At 38.2% G+C, this 18,432-nt stretch overlaps 1 protein-coding gene across 2 annotated transcripts in view; it reads left to right on the plus strand.

The window, feature by feature from the left end:
* The window catches only part of GDAP2 (ganglioside induced differentiation associated protein 2), a 64,900-nt gene extending 52,498 nt beyond the window's left edge, over nucleotides 1-12,402 (plus strand). Inside the window, exon 14 of one of the 2 annotated variants that reach the window (XM_033196425.1) lies at nucleotides 6,362-12,402. In XM_033196425.1, coding sequence (XP_033052316.1) covers nucleotides 6,362-6,409 — 48 coding nt within the window. In that variant the 3' untranslated portion in view covers nucleotides 6,410-12,402. The remainder of the gene's footprint in view (nucleotides 1-6,361) is intronic. The other variant, XM_033196426.1, reaches the window with a different exon arrangement.
* Nucleotides 12,403-18,432: the final 6,030 nt, after the last annotated feature.

Here is an 18,432-nt window from a genome sequence, read left to right on the forward strand (position 1 = left end):
GAAGAAGGGCACCAGCATCTGCTTCTGGTGAGGGACTCAGGCTGCTTCCACTCATAGCAGAAGTGTAAGGGGAGCCAGTGTGCGCAGAGATCACATGGTGGGAAGGGAAACAAGAGAGAGGGAAGGGAGGTGTCAGGCTCTTTTTAACAACCAGCTTTCACAGGAACTAATAGAGCAAGGACTTACTTATTACCACAAGGTCAGCAGCAAGCCATTTATGAGAGATCCACCCCACACTATGACTCAAACACCTGACATTAGACCCCACCTCCAACACTGGGGATCAAATTTTAACATGAGGTTTAGAGGGTCAAATATCAAAAATGTAGCATTTTGCCCCTAGCCACCCAAACCTCATGTTCTTCACACATGCAAAATATAATCATTCCATCCCAGCAGTCCCCAATAGTCTTAACTTGTTCCAGCACCAACTCAGAAATCCAAAGTCTCATCTGAGACTCAAGGCAAGTTCCTCACAGCTGTAAATCTGTAAAATCAAAATCAAGTTATTTGCTTCCAAGATATAATGATTCTACAGGCATTGGGTAAACATTCCCATTCCAAAAGGGAGGAATAAGAGGAACAGACCAAAAGAAAGGGGTAACTGACCCCTTGTAAGTCCAAAACCTATCAGGGCAGACATTAAATCTTAAATCTCCAAAATAATCTCCTTTGGCTTCATGTTCTGCATACCAGGCACACTAGTACAAAGGGTGGGCTCCCAAGGCCTTGGGCACCCCTACCCCCATGGCTTTGCCAGTTGGCACCCACATGTCTTCTCTCACAGGTTAAAGCTGAATGCCAGAGGTTTTTTAAGGATGATTATGGGGTCTGGATGGGAGCAACAGAACTCCACAGCTCCACTAGGCAGTGCCCCAGTGAGGACTACCTGGAGGTGCTCCACCACTGAAGCAGACTTCTGCCTGGGAACCCAGGCTTTCTGATATATCCTCTGAAATCTAGTTACAAGCTGCCAAGGCCTCCACCACTGTTGCATGCTGCATGCAGACTTAATACCACATGGAAGCCACCAAAGCTTACAGCTTGCACCCTCCAGAGCTGTTGCCCAAGCAGTACCTGGGACCCTTTGAGCCATTGCTGGAACCAGAAGGGGCTGGGATGCAGAGAGCAGCATCCTGAAGTGTTAAAGCCTTGTCCCTCCCAAACCATTCTGTCTTCCTAGTCCTCTGGGCCTGTGATGTGAGGAGCTACCTCAAAGATTTATCCTTGCTAATCTCTCTAGGAAGTGGTTGCTCCACAGCATCCTTACATTCCTCTCTTGAAAATATTCTTTCCTTAAAATTTTATGTTCTGCATCTTTTTTTTTTTTTTGAAATGGAGTCTCGCTCTGTTGCCCAGGCTGGAGTCCAGTGGCCAGATCTCAGCCCACTGCAAGCTCCGCCTCCCGGGTTTATGCCATTCTCCTGCCTCAGCCTCCCGAGTAGCTGGGACTATAGGCGCCCACCACCTCGCCTGGCTAGTTTTTTTGTATTTTTTAGTAGAGACGGGGTTTCACCATGTTAGCCAGGATGGTCTCGATCTCCTGACCCCGTGATCCACCCGTCTCGGCCTCCCAAAGTGCTAGGATTACAGGCTTGAGCCACCGCACCTGGGCTTCTATATCCTTTTTAATTATAAATTCCAACTTTATGTCATTTCTTTGCTCTCATATCTGATTATAAGCTGTTAAAAGCAGCCACACCACTTCTTGAATGCTTTACTGCTTAGAAATTTCTTCCACCAGATACCATAGGGTTTCCATAAAAGTCTAGGGGATGGACACAGTGCGGCCAAGTTCTTTGCTAGGGTGTAACAAGGATGACCTTTGCTCTAATTCTTAAGTTCCCCATTTCCATCTGAGACCTTATCAGCATGGCCTTTACTGACTGTATTTCTATCAGCATTTTGGTCACAACAACTTAACCAATCTCTAAGAAGTTTCAAACTTTCCCTCAGTCTTTCTGTTGTCTTCTGATCCTTGCAAACTCTTCCAGCCTCTGCCCATTACCCGGTTCCAAAGCTGCTTCCATATTTTCGAGTCTCTTTATAGCAACACCCCACCCCTCAGTACCAATTTTCTGTTTTCATCCATTTTTATGTTGCCGTAAAGGAATACCTGAGGCTGGGAAATTTATAAAGAAAAGAGGTTTATTTGGCTCACATTTCTGCAGGCTGTACAAGAAGCATGACACCAGTATCTACTTCAGGTGAGGGACTCAGGCTGCTTCCACTCATGGTCAACGGGTAAGGGGAGTGGGTGTAGAGATCACATGGCAAAAGAGAAAGCAAGAGAGAGAAGAAAGCGGCATGCCAGTCCCTTTTTAACAACAAGCTTTCATAGGAACTAATAGAGTGAGAACTTACTACCACAAGGACAGCACCAAGACATTTATGAGGGATCTGCCCCATGACCCAAACACCTCCCACTAGGCCCTACCTCCCACATGGAGATCACATTTCAACATGAGGTTTGGAAGGTCAGATATTCAAACTATAGCAGAAGATATCAGGAGATGATGTGGAAGGGGCAGGCAGAGAGCACATCACTGAATACAGTAACTTTACATATTAGCGCTGCAGGTCTTTGGCTTTGTAGTCCGTGAAGAGTGTTCTGCAAGGGAGAATTGCCATTGCATTGCTGTTTAGACAATGACTATAGAAACAGTATAGAGAATGACTAGAGGGGGAAGGGTAAGTCCATGGGGGAAAAGATGAGGTGTATTAGTAAAGCCTGGAGGAGAAACGAGACTATATTGTTAGGGCAGTGATAGTGATAATGGCAGAGATTTGAAGATTTTAGAGAGATTTAGAAATAGACATTTTAGGAAATAAAATTCACAGCATTTGGTGACTGAGTAGCCACTAAGGATGAAGCAGAAAGTAAGTTTCTGCTTTGGGAGACTTGGTGGATGGTGTTGCTACCACCAGAGAAGCAATTTGGAGGAAAAGGATTGAAAGATTAGGGGGGCGGGACAGGTACTGTGTTCAGTTTGTGACATAATAGGTTTGAGGTGCCCCGTCAGACATTGAAATGGAGATACCAGTAGGTAGCTGCATGTTACTTTGTAAGGAAACATTTTCCTTTGTTAGGAAAAATTAAAAGTATGATCAGAGAAAAGAAATGAGTATAGAGTTGGTTAATTTCATTATCATGTTCAAATTGTGCCTTGCATATAGAAGGTTCTTTATTTGGTTAAGTAGTGAAGTGATTAGTATCTGTTTAAAAAAAAAATAGAAACCCGTTTCAGTGGACTTCTATTTTTCTGGGATTTCTGTGACTTGGAATAGCAACATAAATTTTATAGGATTGAAAGGGACCTTTGAAGGCAATCAGAAGCTATTGTTTAATCTAGGTAACAGTGATACTGAGATCATTTCAGAAAGAGAGTTAGTTGGCATTCTTAAAAAAAGCACACAGCAGAGAATATACAGTTTTTCCTGGCAACAATTCTTTAAATTTCTATGATTGTTTCCAAAAATAGAAAAAATATTTGATTGCTCAGCAGTCTCTTGCCCAGTGTGAAATTAATAATGGAAATTCTGTTTCATGGCATTAAGTATTGAACTTGCTCTTCTTAGTTTGTCATAATTTAATGTAGATGTGAGAAACTTAGAAAAAAAGTGGTAATAGAATGGAATAGAGAACTCTTAAAGACAGTGAACTTTTCAGATGAAACTCAGAATAGATTCATCTCTTCAGGGCATGTTTCTGTAAGTGTAGCTTCCATGCAAATTGAAGATAAAGGATTTGGTTAATGAAACATTTTTATAGGGATTTCTTTTTTATATAAAATTTTTTTTTAGTTTTTTAAGTTCTGAGGTACATGTGTAGGATGTGCAGGTTTGTTACATAGGTAAACATGTGCCATGGTGGTTTGCGGTGCCTATCAACCTTACCACTCAGGCATGTCACCTGGGTATTAAGCCCAGCGTGCATTAGCTTGTTTCCCTAATGCTCTCCTCCTCCCCCTCCCCCAAAAGGCCCCAGTAAGTGTTCCACTCCCTGTGTCCATGTGTTCTCATTGTTCAGCTCCTACTTACAAGTGAGAACATGTGGTGTTTGGGTTTCTGTTCCTACGTTAGTTTGCTGAGAATAATGGCTTCCAGCTTCATCTATGTCTCTGCAAAGGACATGATCTCATTCCTTTTTATGGCTTCATAGTATTCCATGGCATATATGTACCACATTTTCTTTATCTAGTCTATCATTGATGGGCATTTGGGTTGATTCCATGTCTTTGCTATTGGGAATAGTACTGTAGTAAATATACACGTGCATGTATCTTTATAATAGGATGATTTATATTCCTTTGAGTATATACCCAGTAATGGGATTGCTGGGTGAAATGATATTTCTGGTTCTAAATCTTTGAGGAATCACCACACTGTCCTCCACAATGGTTGAACTAATTTACATTCCCACCAACAGTGTAAAAGTGTTCCTATTTCTCCACAACCTCACCAGCATTTGTTGTTTCTTGACTTTTTAGTAATCGCCATTCTGACTGGCATAAGATGGTATCTCATTGTGGTTTTGATTTGCATTTCTCTGATGATCAGTGATGTTGAGCTGTTTTTTTTTTAAATGTTCGTTGGCCACATATATGTCTTTTTTTGAGAAGTTTCTGTTCATATCTTTTGCCCACTTTTTAATGGGGTTGTTTTTTTCTTCTAAATTTGCATAAGTTCCTTGTAGATTCTGGATATTAGCCCTTTGTCAGATAGATAGATTGCAGAAATTTTCTCCCATTCTGTAGGTAGTCTGTTCACTCTGATGATAATTTTATTTGCTGTGCAGAAGCTCTTTAGTTTAGTTAGATCCGATTTTTCAATTTTAAAAAAGGTTTTATTAAAGTTTTTCAAGTTTTTGGAAATGTAGCCTATCCTAGGATTTATTTCTACCTATTTTTTTTTTTAATTTTGTTTAATACACGGTTAGGTTTATAATCGGAAGGTAAGTTTTCCTAGATGTCTTGTTATCCTGGTTATGGCCCAAGATCAAGTCTTGCTCCAAAGCATTTGTGCTGAAGAATGGCAGAGTACCTGATTTATTTAGTCTCAAACAATATCACTGCCTACTATGTTCAAGACCTGATAGGTTTAATGCTCTACAATAGCTATAATGTAAATGTACCATGAAGAAATGCTATTTTCTTCTGCTTATTCTTCATTTCAAACTATTGTCTTTTTTTTTTTTTTTTTTTTTTTGAGGCGGAGTCTTGCTCTGTCGCCCGGACTGGAGTGCAGTGGCCAGATCTCAGCTCACTGCAAGCTCCACCTCCCGAGTTTACGCCATTCTCCTGCCTCAGCCTCCCGAGTAGCTGGGACTACAGGCGCCCGCCACCTCGCCCGGCTAGTTTTTGTATTTTTAGTAGAGACAGGGTTTCACCGTGTTAGCCAGGATGGTCTCGATCTCCTGACCTCGTGATCCGCCCGTCTCGGCCTCCCAAAGTGCTGGGATTACAGGCTTGAGCCACCGCGCCCAGCCTCAAACTATTGTCTTATACTAGCACTAAGCATTATCTGTTTGTGATTTGCTGAAAAACAAATTTGTCAAAGAAATACTTTCCTTAAAAATGAGAAACCAGTCTTAAGTCTCATAAATCTAATTGAAGATCCTTCTATCATAAACCTGTCTTGATTTTTATTGAGATTAGCCAAAATAAGGGCCAAAAAATCCCCCCTTACACTAATTTGTTGCCCTTACATTGACATTAAAGGTTTGGCATTTAATTCTCCATCTTGATCTTGAACTAAATTTCCTGAGAACTGTAATGGTTACAAGCCTTGCCGCTCAGGCATGTCATGAAGACTCACTTCTGCCAAAATAGTTATAGCTATTAAATTCCTCTGTGATAGCTTCTTTGTTTTCATAACTCTAAATTAAGATTTGGCACACAGTAAGACAACACAGTCTAACAAAAAAGAGTCTGGATGTTAGATTCGAATAGATTTGAATTTAAATTCAGGCTGTGCTGGTTACCAACTAGGTAACTTTAGGGTAAATTATGCAATCTATGTGATCCTCACTTTCCTCTTCTGTAAAATGAGGATGTTACCTCCTTCATGGCATTACGTGAAGATTTAAAGGGATGACTAAAAGCGCCTATAAATTGTCTGGCATATAAAATATTCAATAAGTGATATTATTCTTAAAAAATGTTATGATCCTATTGCCTTTGCCTACCTTATACTCTGAGTGATACTAGTTGAACTACCTAATGGGTGAGGGCCTGCTTAGTGCCAGACATGTGCTAGACATTTTATATCACTGCCTCAATGACTGTAAATCCCTTTTTTTCACATTTCCAGTTAAATTGGTTCTGTTACTTAAATGTTCTTGTGCTTTTTCTTTCCACAGGAAAACGGGCCTTACTATACATCATATCCCCCATCACCAGATTTGTGACCTGCCATCTTTCAGTGCTTCTTGGTTCCCAGGATGCCACTTCCTCCACGAATAGCTACCTGTTGAAGTGATACTCATTTTTGCTGTACAGATCCAGAGAGCCTTTTGTCCCCACCTCTCTGGTATTTTTTTATTGACTGTATATTTTCTGGCACATAAGCAATCTAAAAATGGTAGGCCATTATGAACTGCACACATTTTAAATTTGTATATTTATATCAAATGGAAATGTTCATTTTTAGATTGTTAATAGAAATTGGGGAGCAACTTTTGAGTATCTTTAGTTTCCTGAAGGACACCGAATTCTCCATTAGATAAACCACCAAGACTGTTCACGTCATCTCTCTAACATTGCACGCTTCCTTTGTGTACTTAAGTGATTCTCGAAATACACAGAACCAATGTATGCTAACCAGATGCATTGTTTGCTTCAGATCCATGGTGTTAATACCATGTACATTTTATAAAGATAATTTGGCTATGTTGAAAGAGAATTATCTGGGACCAAGAATGTAGAAATGTATCTGACAAAAAACATCAAAATCATTAGCAAAATATAGGACTTAGAATGTTAATGCACAAGTTAAGACTAAAGTTTAAGGACTAAGTTTCCTTGGATTATATGATTTGTTAAGATTGCCACAGTTCTGATCTCAATAGTGTGGGGAAACAAGAAGACTGTATCTTCAGCCTTTTTCCTATAATCATGGATGATTTGGTCTTATTCACAAGGACTGTACATATTAGTACTCCTAAGAACATCTTCCAAGACTCCAGCGATTTAGAGAGTGTGTTGTCTTCCACAGTCATGATTGATTTTGTTTAGCTATCAGGTCTACTACCTCTAAGGACATTTCATAGCAGCATCTTTTGAGTTGCCTGCATCAGTGTGGAGGAAGTGTGTCACAGTGAACAAATCCAGGGAGCTGGTAATTGGCAAAAGACCACTTTTACCACTCAGGCTCTATTTGTGCCTTAGCTTGCTTATGAGTAAGAATTATAATTATGCTGCCTACCTCACAGAGGTATCATGAAGATAGCATTTAGAAAGGGCTTTGTTGTGGTGGGGTATCCTCAGTTAGTTTTTAAGTGGGAATAAATATGTATGAGGGAATGCTACACAGCACTTCTCTTGTCCTTGATACCATTTGAGTGATTTTTCTTTTTGTGGGGCAAGACCTGTTAGTCTAAAATTCCAACCTTGATGACCTCCTTCCTCTTTTGTCCAGAATCTCTTCTGGCCTGCTCATCCCAGATGCTATACTTCAATGAGAGGCATCTGTTGACCATTTTAAACATTTCTTCTTGAATTAAGGTCAAACCATTATTATTCCCATCTGGGTAGCTTTGTACTTTTTTTTGATTCCTGCAGCCACCTCCCGATGGCCCCGTCTTCCTCAACCTATCACATAAATTGGCAGTTCAGAGGAAAAAAAAACCTTTCTGTTCTATCATGTGCTCCAGATCAGTGCTTCCAGGGGTCCCATTCTTTTCTGCCCAAACTAATTCTTCATTGGAGATCAAAGAAACATATTCTCTTCATTTATGATAGAGAAATCCCCCTGTAGTTGCATTAAATTCATCCTGTATTTTCCCATATAAACAAGAAGGGACTTTACATTTTTTAGATAAAGGTTCTTATCTTTTACATGTATTCAACACATTTTCTTTGTGTCAGACCTCAAAATTACTCGATCCTTATATATACATCTATGTTAAGGTCCTCTCTTATGTCCCCTAGGTCATCGCATCCAGGCAGCCAGTCAGATGTCAAATGTTAAGCTTTCTCTCAAATAGTACTTTTTTTTAACCCCTTTGGCCCTGTACCTTAAAAGTCTGAAACTTTAACTTCATCTTCTACAGTCAATTGTGAGATCATATTTGAGGTATCTTCTTCACAAGGAGCAGCTATGAAAGTCTGCCAACTTTACCTTATTAAAGGGGAACTTGGCTACCTCAAGAATCTGGCCCAAACCATTTTCTGTATAGATAATAGAGGCCATAAGCTACTTTGCCAATTTGAAAGGAAGCAAATTTATATATACAATTTCTTACAGGCAGTAGTAATTTTGAAAGGATGTTCCTTTGCTGTATTCATACCAGTATATTAATGTTTAGTAACACAAGCAGGATTCTACATATTCTGAGATTTTAGTACAATTGATGTCCTAGGGTTTAAAGGTGGTACAGAACTATATACATATCAACTGTGTTTTATGATTCAATGATGTCTAAAGAAAGATAAGGACCACTGTTCTCACTGAAACTAAATTTGATGCTTTTACAGATGTCTATAGTGTTATAGAATGAAGTTGCTTCAAAGTATCAAATCCTAGAGGAGAAACATAGTGACCTTGACATTGAAATAATTAAGCAACATTTTGTGTACCAGTCTGCCTTTGTGAAAAGGTTTAGCCTGAATAATACATGCCATTTTCAAGGACATATTAGAAGATAAAGGGGAGACTGGAGATGACCACCAGCGTCTGATGTTAATTCAAAGCATCGCCAAGTCTTTAATTTAATTAAACTTTGGTCATGCCAAATGCTAATTGAATTGTTGAAGACACAAATTATAAAATTTTTATTAATCATGCAAGGCCTAATATGATTTTTAAAACAAGTACACTTCTTGTTTCCACATGTATTTGGGTTCTTAATTTATCTATATCCAAGTTTCTTGATAGTGAAAATTACCTCTTAAAAAAAGTTCAGCCTTTATTAGACCTGTGAGGGCAAATGGTACATATTTTAAAGATTTTTTTCCTTTAATATGTATTTTATATCATTGGTGGATGCTTTATATTACTTTTTTTTTTTTTTTTTTTTTTTTTTTTGAAACAGAGTCTGGCTCTGTCACCTAGGCTGGAGTGCAGTGGTGTGATCTTGGCTCACTGCAGCCTCCACCTCACAGGTTTAAGCAGTTCTTCTGCCTCAGCCTTCCTAGTAGCTGGGACTACAGGTGTGTGTCACCATGCCTGGCTAATTTTTTGTATTTTTTTTTTCGGTAGAGACAGGGTTTCACCATGTTGGCCAGACTGGTCTCAAACTCCTGACCTCAAGTGATCCACCCACCTTGGCCTCCCAAAGTGTTGGGTTTACCAGTATGAGCCACCACGCCCATCCTATATTTCCTTTTCCAAAGGAATACATCGGCAGTATTTTGAGAGTAATTAGCAGAGGATTTTTAGAGTATTTTTGGTAGGAAAAATAAAGGTAGAGTTTCTATCAAATTTCTGAAATTGAAAAGAAAATATCACTTCTTTCTAAAGAGGGATAAGTGTGGTCACTCCAGTAGAAAAATATGGCTTGCCTATTTTCTTCCTCTTTTCTGTTTGCTTGGATGTTGTTTAATGATTTCAAACTGTAGGTTTAGTCTTGTCTTTATAACAGTTAATGGAGAAGTGATAAAATTAAGTATTCAGCATAAACTAAAGATCACTCTTTGTATTTCCTATGCTACATTGACTGTATGTATGTATATAGAGTTTAAATTGCTTAATATATGAACAGAAATTATTAGAATTTGAAGTACTTGATAGAGGAGAGTTATATGGTTCTAGTGGCAGTGGATTGATTGTATTAAGGACCAAAAGAACTACAAGATAATATAAAAACACCTTGAAAACTGGAGTTAGTTAGGTTGTTGTTGTTTTTTTTAAGGGCCTTACTATACCTTTTTTTTTTTTTTCTGTCGCCCAGGCTGTAGTGCAATGGCACGATCTCAGTTCACTGTAATCTCTGTCTCCTGGGTTCAAGCAATTCTCCTGTCTCAGCCTCCCCAGTAAGTGAGATTACAGGCATGTACCACCACACCCAGCTAATTTTTGTATTTTTAATAGAGACGGGGTTTCACCGTGTTGGCCCGGCTGCTCTCGAATTCATCTGCCCACCTCGGCCTCCCAAAGTGCCAGATTACAGGCATAAGCCACCGTGCCTGGCCAGGTTTCTGATTATAGTTTTCTTAAGTTGTAATCATCATAATTAACATGTGCTAGCGTGTTTTCACTGTGCTGGCACTAATACTTCTCGGCATATAATTAACTCTTGTTTTGCAATTGCCTGAGACCATGAAGAATGAAGGAGGGCTTTACCTTACCTTAGTCATTTTGAGTGAATACCGTAAACTAGGTGGCATAACAACACACATTCATTTCTCACAGCTGGAGGCTGAGAAACCCCAAGATCAAGGTGCCATCCAATGCAATTCCTGATGAAGGCCCTCTTCTGGTTTGTGGATGATCTGCTTCTTGCTATATTCTCACTTGGCAGAGAGAGAGAGAGACATCATTACTTTCCTGTCTCTTCTTGTAAGGCTACTAATCCCATTCGTGAGGGCTCCACCCTCATGACATGATTAGCACCCAGAGGCCCCACCTCCAAATGCCATCATTTTGTATGTTAGAATTTCAACATATGAATTTGCAGGCGAGAAGGAGAACATAAGCATTCAGTTCATAACATACCTATAATCTAGGTCATATCATAAACCCAGAGATGATAAGGATTGCCTGGTAGGCCTAACCATATATACATATACATACATGCACACACATATATGCATAATCTACCTTGCTTTACATTGTTTGAGTCTGACTCTGTGGTCCATATGTAAAGAACACAGAGCAATAAATAACCTAGTTCAAGCTTTGAGTCTTACTGAACTAGTCCTTAAACAGATGGTATCAAGATCATTTTAGATATTAGTGACTCTCTTGTATATTAGTTATTATTTTTTACACTTTCAAGAAGAGCATCTTTGAATCTTTTCAAGTACAGTATGCCTTAAATGTATAGGACCACTGAGTTCAGGAAGAAAAGCATAGGTATTCTCTAGGTGAATTACACTAAAAAAATCACAACTGCAGAATGTGATCTGATACTTTTGTTAGACAGTAAAGCTAATATATTTTGTATACAGTCACCATTTTTTTTGGTAATGTGTTTGGTTAATGTAAGCACACAGTCATCACAGACTGAGACAGGACTTTGTTAGACCAGATCTTGTGAGCTAAATATTTAAGAACTTAATATATATAAATGTTTTTAATTGCTGTTGGGCGAAGGAAACCTAAAAATGCTTAAATTGGCAGATCTTACAATTTGCTTACTGAAAATTCAGAAAGCTTTTATGAAAACTTTGCGTTTTAAACTTTTTTTGCTCATTCTGAATTAGAAGTTAGATCCCTTTTAAAGAGGGTCTCACTTTATACAGTTATAGCTTATGAAGAACCAATAGTGAAATAATAGTGTTTATATTGAACCCCAAAATGGGACATTATTTTTTGATCATTTACCTCAGGTCTTTCTCTAATTACCAAAGTTAACCTGGAGAGTAGTTAAAAACTCAGTGAATGTTAGTCAGCATTCTCTGAGGAGACCTGGACTAGTGATTCCCAGACTTTCATGTGCGCATAACAAATCAGCTGACTATATTATTAAATGGAGATTCCAATTCAGTAGTTCTGGAGTGGCCTCTGGGATTATCAGTTTCTAACAAGCTCTTAGGTGTTATCAATTTTCCTGGTCCCCAGACCATAATTAGAGTAAAGGAGCGTAGATTGCATTTAGCTTGCAGATTTTCTCCTTCAAGGAAAGGAGACAGAACTATCATTGTAATTCCTCCTGTAGTCCCGGCACTCTAAAGCTCATCATCTCTTCTAATCCTTTTACAAATCCTGTGAGGTTGGTGATAATAGAAGTTACCTGCTGAAGACGACACTCACAAGCGGGACCGACCGTGTAGACCAGTTTTCTCAAACTTGAATAATGTACTTCATTTTTTAATAAGGAAAAAAATCTCTTAGCTCAGTTTTTGCTTAATTTATATTTATTATAATGTTATCTAAATATATATAAACATAAAACTAGGAATAAATGCTTTATGTTCATACATCTTGCACAAGTATAAAACCAAAACAAGTTTATGGGTTAATACAAGCAAAACTATAAAACTAATAAAATTTAAAATAGTATTAAATAGTGATGTTTTGACAAAACGAAATCGTCACTTGTAATGTGATTATGGTACTGAGTGCTGCAGTACAGGCTCTTTTCAGTTCAACAGGCATGTACTGTGTGCTATGTGATGACCCAATTCACCCTGTTTTTTTCTATTCAGACTGTTACTTTAATTTGTTCAGCACATAGTGATGTTATTTGGTCCTCATCTAGCCTGAATGCATCATTCCCCTATTAAAACAACCTCTGTTCTCTGTAAACCTTCCACCACTAATGTAGAACTGGGCCTTAACAGGGAAGTCAATACAGATGCAAACCTAAGCACTGAAATGGTTCTGCCAGTATTTGGTTTTAATACAGTTATCCAAAAAATTCAGAACATGAATATTATTTTAAAATGTTTCATCAACACGAATAATGCTTAATTCTCATAGTAAGTTCATGGGCACTTTCCTACACCCAACACATACATGCTCCACAAGGATTTCTCATGGACCCGTTTAAGAAGCAACAATTTAGTAGTCCGTAGCATTGGCGCTTTGGCTTCTGACACACTCAGACCTTGGGCCTGTTTCTCAACTTTTTCCAAACCCCAGTGTTTTCATGTATTCAACAGGGATAATACTAATTGAATAATTAGGAGAAACAAATGCAATAATGTACATAAAGCTTGCATAGTCGTGTTTATAAATAGCCACCACTGCTTTGATTAGAAATAACAGCTAACAGTTGAGGATTTACTATGTGCCTTGAACGTTGCTAAGTTCTTTATATATATTACATATTGAGTGGTAGAATCAGGATTCAAATCCAGATCTGACTCCAAAGCTCATGCTTTTATAAAAAATAATTTAAATATAGAATATCCATGTAGATTGCTTATTTAGAAAGTTTTTGTCTTATATTTTCTCAAAAATATTTATTATCACATTAGTGATTCTGTAGAGGGGTAAATAACTAAATTTCCTTGTGAAAATTGTATGATGTGCTGATTTCAAATTGACATGAAACATAGATTTCATTTAAAGGCAGTCATGCCAGATTGTGCTACAGTAAAGGAATATTTGGACCATTGGGCTCAACTTAGCATTATTATTCTCTTGCATATTTATGATCAGTAGCTAATAACATGAGATTCTCCCTGAATTGCGATATAGCTTTTTTTGGCAGAAGAAACATTCCCCTCATCAGTATTATTCTGATATTCCATGTCAGTTTTGTGAAATAGTGTGCAAACATCTTAATGTTCATGTGTAAAACATCTTTCAAAACTTTAGTTTCTAGTCAGTCTTCTCTTAGTTTTCTAAGGTAAAGTCTACAGTTCTGTAAAAATGAAGAAACATACTGTAGGCTGGATTTTTGTTTTGCTTTATCTCTGTGTGGGTAATGGGAGAAAGTACTAGGAGAGAGATGCAAAAGAAACTACTCTGGTAATTATTTATTAATGAAGATGGTAGGTATCAAATTTAAAAATTTTCTCTACTTACTAGAACATAAATTTGCACAAATTATTAAAATAGTGGAAACATGAAATATGAGGCTGTTATTGAATTTTGTTAATTAAGATTATTTTTAAAATGTGTCCCTTTATCCCATTCTAGATAACAACACAATAATAATAATCTATGTTGTGGAAATTATTGATTCTTTTCCATTGCAGCCGCTTTTCTACATCTCCAGAGTCTTCAGGTTTAATGATTGAATTTCTCTCCATATGTGTGGGTTATCAAGATAGAACATATGTTTTCTGTAATACTTCATCACTGCCTCAGCATATAATACCATAAGAAAATTGCTTGGCCAGGCACGGTGACTCACACCTGTAATCGCAGCATTTTTGAAGGCCGAGGCAGGTGGATCACCTGAGGTCAGGAGTTTGAGACCAGCCTGGCCAACATGGTGAAACCCTGTCTCTACAAAAATTAGCCGGGCATGGTGGCACACACCTGTAGTCCCAGCTACTCAGGAGGCTGAGGCAGGAAAATCGCTTGAACCTGGGAGGCAGAGGTTGCAGTAGCCAAGATCGTGCCACTGCACTCCAGCCTGAATGACAGAGTGAGAGACTGTCTCCAAACAAAAAAAGAAAAAATTGCTCTGGCATAACATTTATAGATACAGCCCAGTCTTCCTAATTTTCTTCATTTCAACAATGTTATTTGACTTGAATTGTAAACTAGTTCAGTTATGTTCCTCTGTCTCTTGTTGAACACAAATAAGACATTTTTATATAACTCTTCCTTTACTAATTGAATGGGATGGCCTCTAGTCATTTGTTTCATTAAAATCCAAACTTATTGTTTATTAGTAGGTTTGTAAAGCATTTGACTATTTCTTTATGTGTTCTAGTTTAGATGTGTCTGATATTTACATTTTGAAATAATATAAATTATAAAATGTATTTTTTTAAATAGGTGGGTTATCAATTTTATTTCTAATAGTAAATTAGGTGTTAAAATGTATTATGAAAGGGGATACTGGTTCTCAGACAGTTAAGAATCACTGAAACCTCTAATTTTACAAATGAAGAAATGGAGGCTCTGGCTTTGGTTAAAGCAGATTGGACTAATAGCCAAATCATGTAGATTATAGGTAGTGTCAGGGTGACATTGCCACTGATAGCTTGAGCTGTTTGGTTGATAACTACATTTGCATGGCTGTTAGATTTTAACATTCCCTCTTACGTCCTCTAAAGAAGGGGGGGGGTTAAAAATTCATTATTTATTTTTTGTTTATATGACACTTGCTTAGCCAAGTTCCAGGAGAGGACCAGAGTTCAGGAACTAGCAGCAGAGGTTAGCAATCATCATTCTGGGACTGTGAAAATATTTTGAGGTGGGCTTAATGTTAAGTTAAATTTAAACATTTGGGATTTTTTTTTTTTTTTTTTACACAAATGTTCATTTACTGTCTCATCCCTTAAATAGAAATTCCTCCTTTCAGCAAAGTTAAACAGAAAAGCAGCATTTAGAACCACCTCTTGGGCAACCAAGTAACACTAAGAAAATGTTCATCTGAATATCATAAACTTACGCCACCTAGAAAACTCTGCAGACTTTGGCAGTGATACCCTATCAAATGCCAAGATAAACTTCATAATAAAATTATGGAGGCTGTCACAGGAGAAACTGAATTCTTACCTGTGAATACATTTTTCTGACATTAATTTGATAGCATGGAAATTCTAGCTTGTTCCTGCCTGAAATGGGCAAGATCACAATACAGAGAAACCCTGTACTTCCTCCACTCATTCAGCAAATCATTACTAAGGATCTATATGTTGAAGTAATGCTAGCTGCTATAACAATCTGAAAATGCATAATGACTTACCACAATAGAAATGTATTTTTCACATAGCCTAAACAGATGTTCCTGATGAGCAAGCAGCTCTTCTCCAAGTCCCGATTCAGAGACCTAAGTATCTTCAATATTGGGGCCCCGCCAGCTTCAACATGTGGCTCCCAAAGGATTTGTGCTTTTCTGCTTCAAGCTGGCAGATGGGAAAACAGCATGGAGGACCTGCCCACAAAGTTTTTATATGTCAGAACTGGAGGTGGCACATACCACTTCTGTTCAAATGCCGTTATGTAGAACTCAGTCACTTGGCTATACTTAAGTGTAAGTTTAGGAGGCTAGGAAATGCAGTCTGTGGGCCCAGGAAGAAGAGAATAAGAGTTTGGTGCTCAGCTTTCTGCAATAAACTTTTGGGCTGTCTGTTGGTGCTGGAAACATAAAATTATAAAAGAGATATTCCAGCTAAGTGGAAATAAATTGCAACATAGTGAAAGAAATGCCTCACTAGAGATATATCAAATGTCATTTCACAGAGTAAGTCAAATGACTCATGATCACAGTTTTGCCTCAAACAAAATCCCATGGCATAACTTGGGACACTGAACTGAAGCTCTTAGTTTCATGAATCCCTATCACCATATGTTCACATACAGGCTAATAACTTGTAAGTATTGTGTGTTCCGTTTCAGGTAACCGCAGTAAAGTGAATATTGCAATAAAGCAAGTCACCAGAATTTTTTAATTTCCCAGTGCATATAAAAGTTATGTTTATACTCTAGCTTATTAAGTGTGCAATAGCATTATGTTTTTTAAAAGCCAATGTACATACCTTAACTTAAAAATTCTTTATTGTGAAAAAATGCTAACGACCATCTGAGCCTTCAGTGAGTTGTAATCTTTTTGCTGGTGGAGGGTCCTGACTTGATGTCGGTGGCTGCTGACTGCTCAAGGTGGTGGCTACTAAAGGTTGGAGTGACTATGGCAATTTCTTAAAATAAAACAGCAATGAAGTTTTCCACATCCATTGACTGTTCTTTCACAAACGATTTCTCTGTAAGCTGCAATGCTGTCCTATAGCATTTTACTCAGAGTAGAACTTCTTTCAAAATTGGAATCAGTCCTCTCAAACTCTGCCAGTGCTTTACCAACTAAGTTTGTGAACTTTTCTAAATCCTTGTTGTCATTCCAGCAATGTCCACAGCATCTTCAATACATTCCATCTCAAGAACCCATTTTGTTTGCTCATCCATAAGAAACATCTCCTTATGCATTGAAGTTTTCTCATGAGATTGCAGCAATTCAGTCACATCTTCAGGCTTCACTTCTAAATCAAGTTCTCTTGCTATTTCAACCATGTCTGCAGTTAGTTTTTCCATGGAAGCATTGAACTCCTCAAAGTCATCCATAAGGGTTGGGATCTACTCCCAAACTCCTATTAATATTGATACGTTGACCTCTTCCCATGAATCATAAATGTTCTCAGTGGCATCTAGAATGGTTAGTCTTTCACAGAAGGCTTTCAATTGACTTTGTCCAGATCCATCAGAGGAATTACTATCGCAGCTATTGCCTTACGAAAAAAATGTATTTCATAAGTAATAAGACTTGAAAGTTGAATTCACTCGTTGATTCATGGGCTGCAGAATAGATGTATAACAAGCATGAAAATTTCATCTTGTAAATCTCCATTAGAGACTTTGGGTGACCAGGTGAATTACCAATGAGCAGTAATATTTTAAAAGAACTCTTCTAAGAGGTAGATCTCAACAATGGCTTAAAATATTCAGTAAACCGGCCGGTCACAGTGGTTCACACCTGTAATCTCAGCACTTTTGGGAGGCTGAGGCAGGTGGATCATGAGATCAGGAGTTCGAGACCAGCCTAACCAACATGGTGAAACCCCGTCTCTACTAAAAATACAAAAATTATCCAAGCGTGGTGGCACACACCTGTAGTCGCAGCTACTCTGGAGGCTGAGGCAGGAGAATTACTTGAACCTGGGGGGCAGAGGTTGCAGTGAGCCGAGATTGCACCACTGTACTTCAGCCTAGGCAACAAAGTGAGACTATGTCTCAAAAAAATAATAATAATAATATTTAGTAAACCATACTGTAAACAGGCTGTCATCTGGGCTTTGTTGTTCCATTTATAGAGCACGGGTAGAGTATATTTAGCATAATTCTTAAGGGCCATAGAATTTCTGGAATGGCAAATGATCATTGGCTTCAGCTTGAAGTCACCAGCTGCATTAGCCCCTAATGAGAGAGTCAGACTTTTCCTTTGAACCTTTGAAGCCAGCTATTAACTTATCTCTAGCTATGAACGTCCTAGAGGCATCTTCTTCCAATAGAAGTCTATATTGTCTACTTTGAAAATCTGTTGTTCAGTGTAACTACCTTCATCAGTTGGCTAGATCTTCTGGATAACTTGCTGCAGCTTCTATATCAATACTTGCTGCTTTACCTTGCATTTTTATGTTATGGAGGTGGCTTCTTTGCTTAAACCTCATGAACCAACCTCTGCAAGTGTCAGACTTTTCTACTGCAGCTTTCTCACTTCTCTCAGCCTTCATAGAACTGAAGAGAGTTAGGGTCTTGCTGTAGATTAAGCTTTGGCTTAAGGGAATGTCATAGCTGGTTTAATCTTATATTCAGACCACAAAACTTTGTCCCTATCAGTAAGAAGACTGTTTCAATTTCATCACATTTTGTGCTCACTGGAGTGCACTTTTAATTTCCCTCAAGAACCTTTTTTTTTTTCCACATTCACAA

Source organism: Trachypithecus francoisi, unplaced genomic scaffold (assembly GCF_009764315.1).
Source record: "Trachypithecus francoisi isolate TF-2019V2 unplaced genomic scaffold, Tfra_2.0 Lachesis_group5, whole genome shotgun sequence".
NCBI lineage: Eukaryota > Metazoa > Chordata > Mammalia > Primates > Cercopithecidae > Trachypithecus > Trachypithecus francoisi.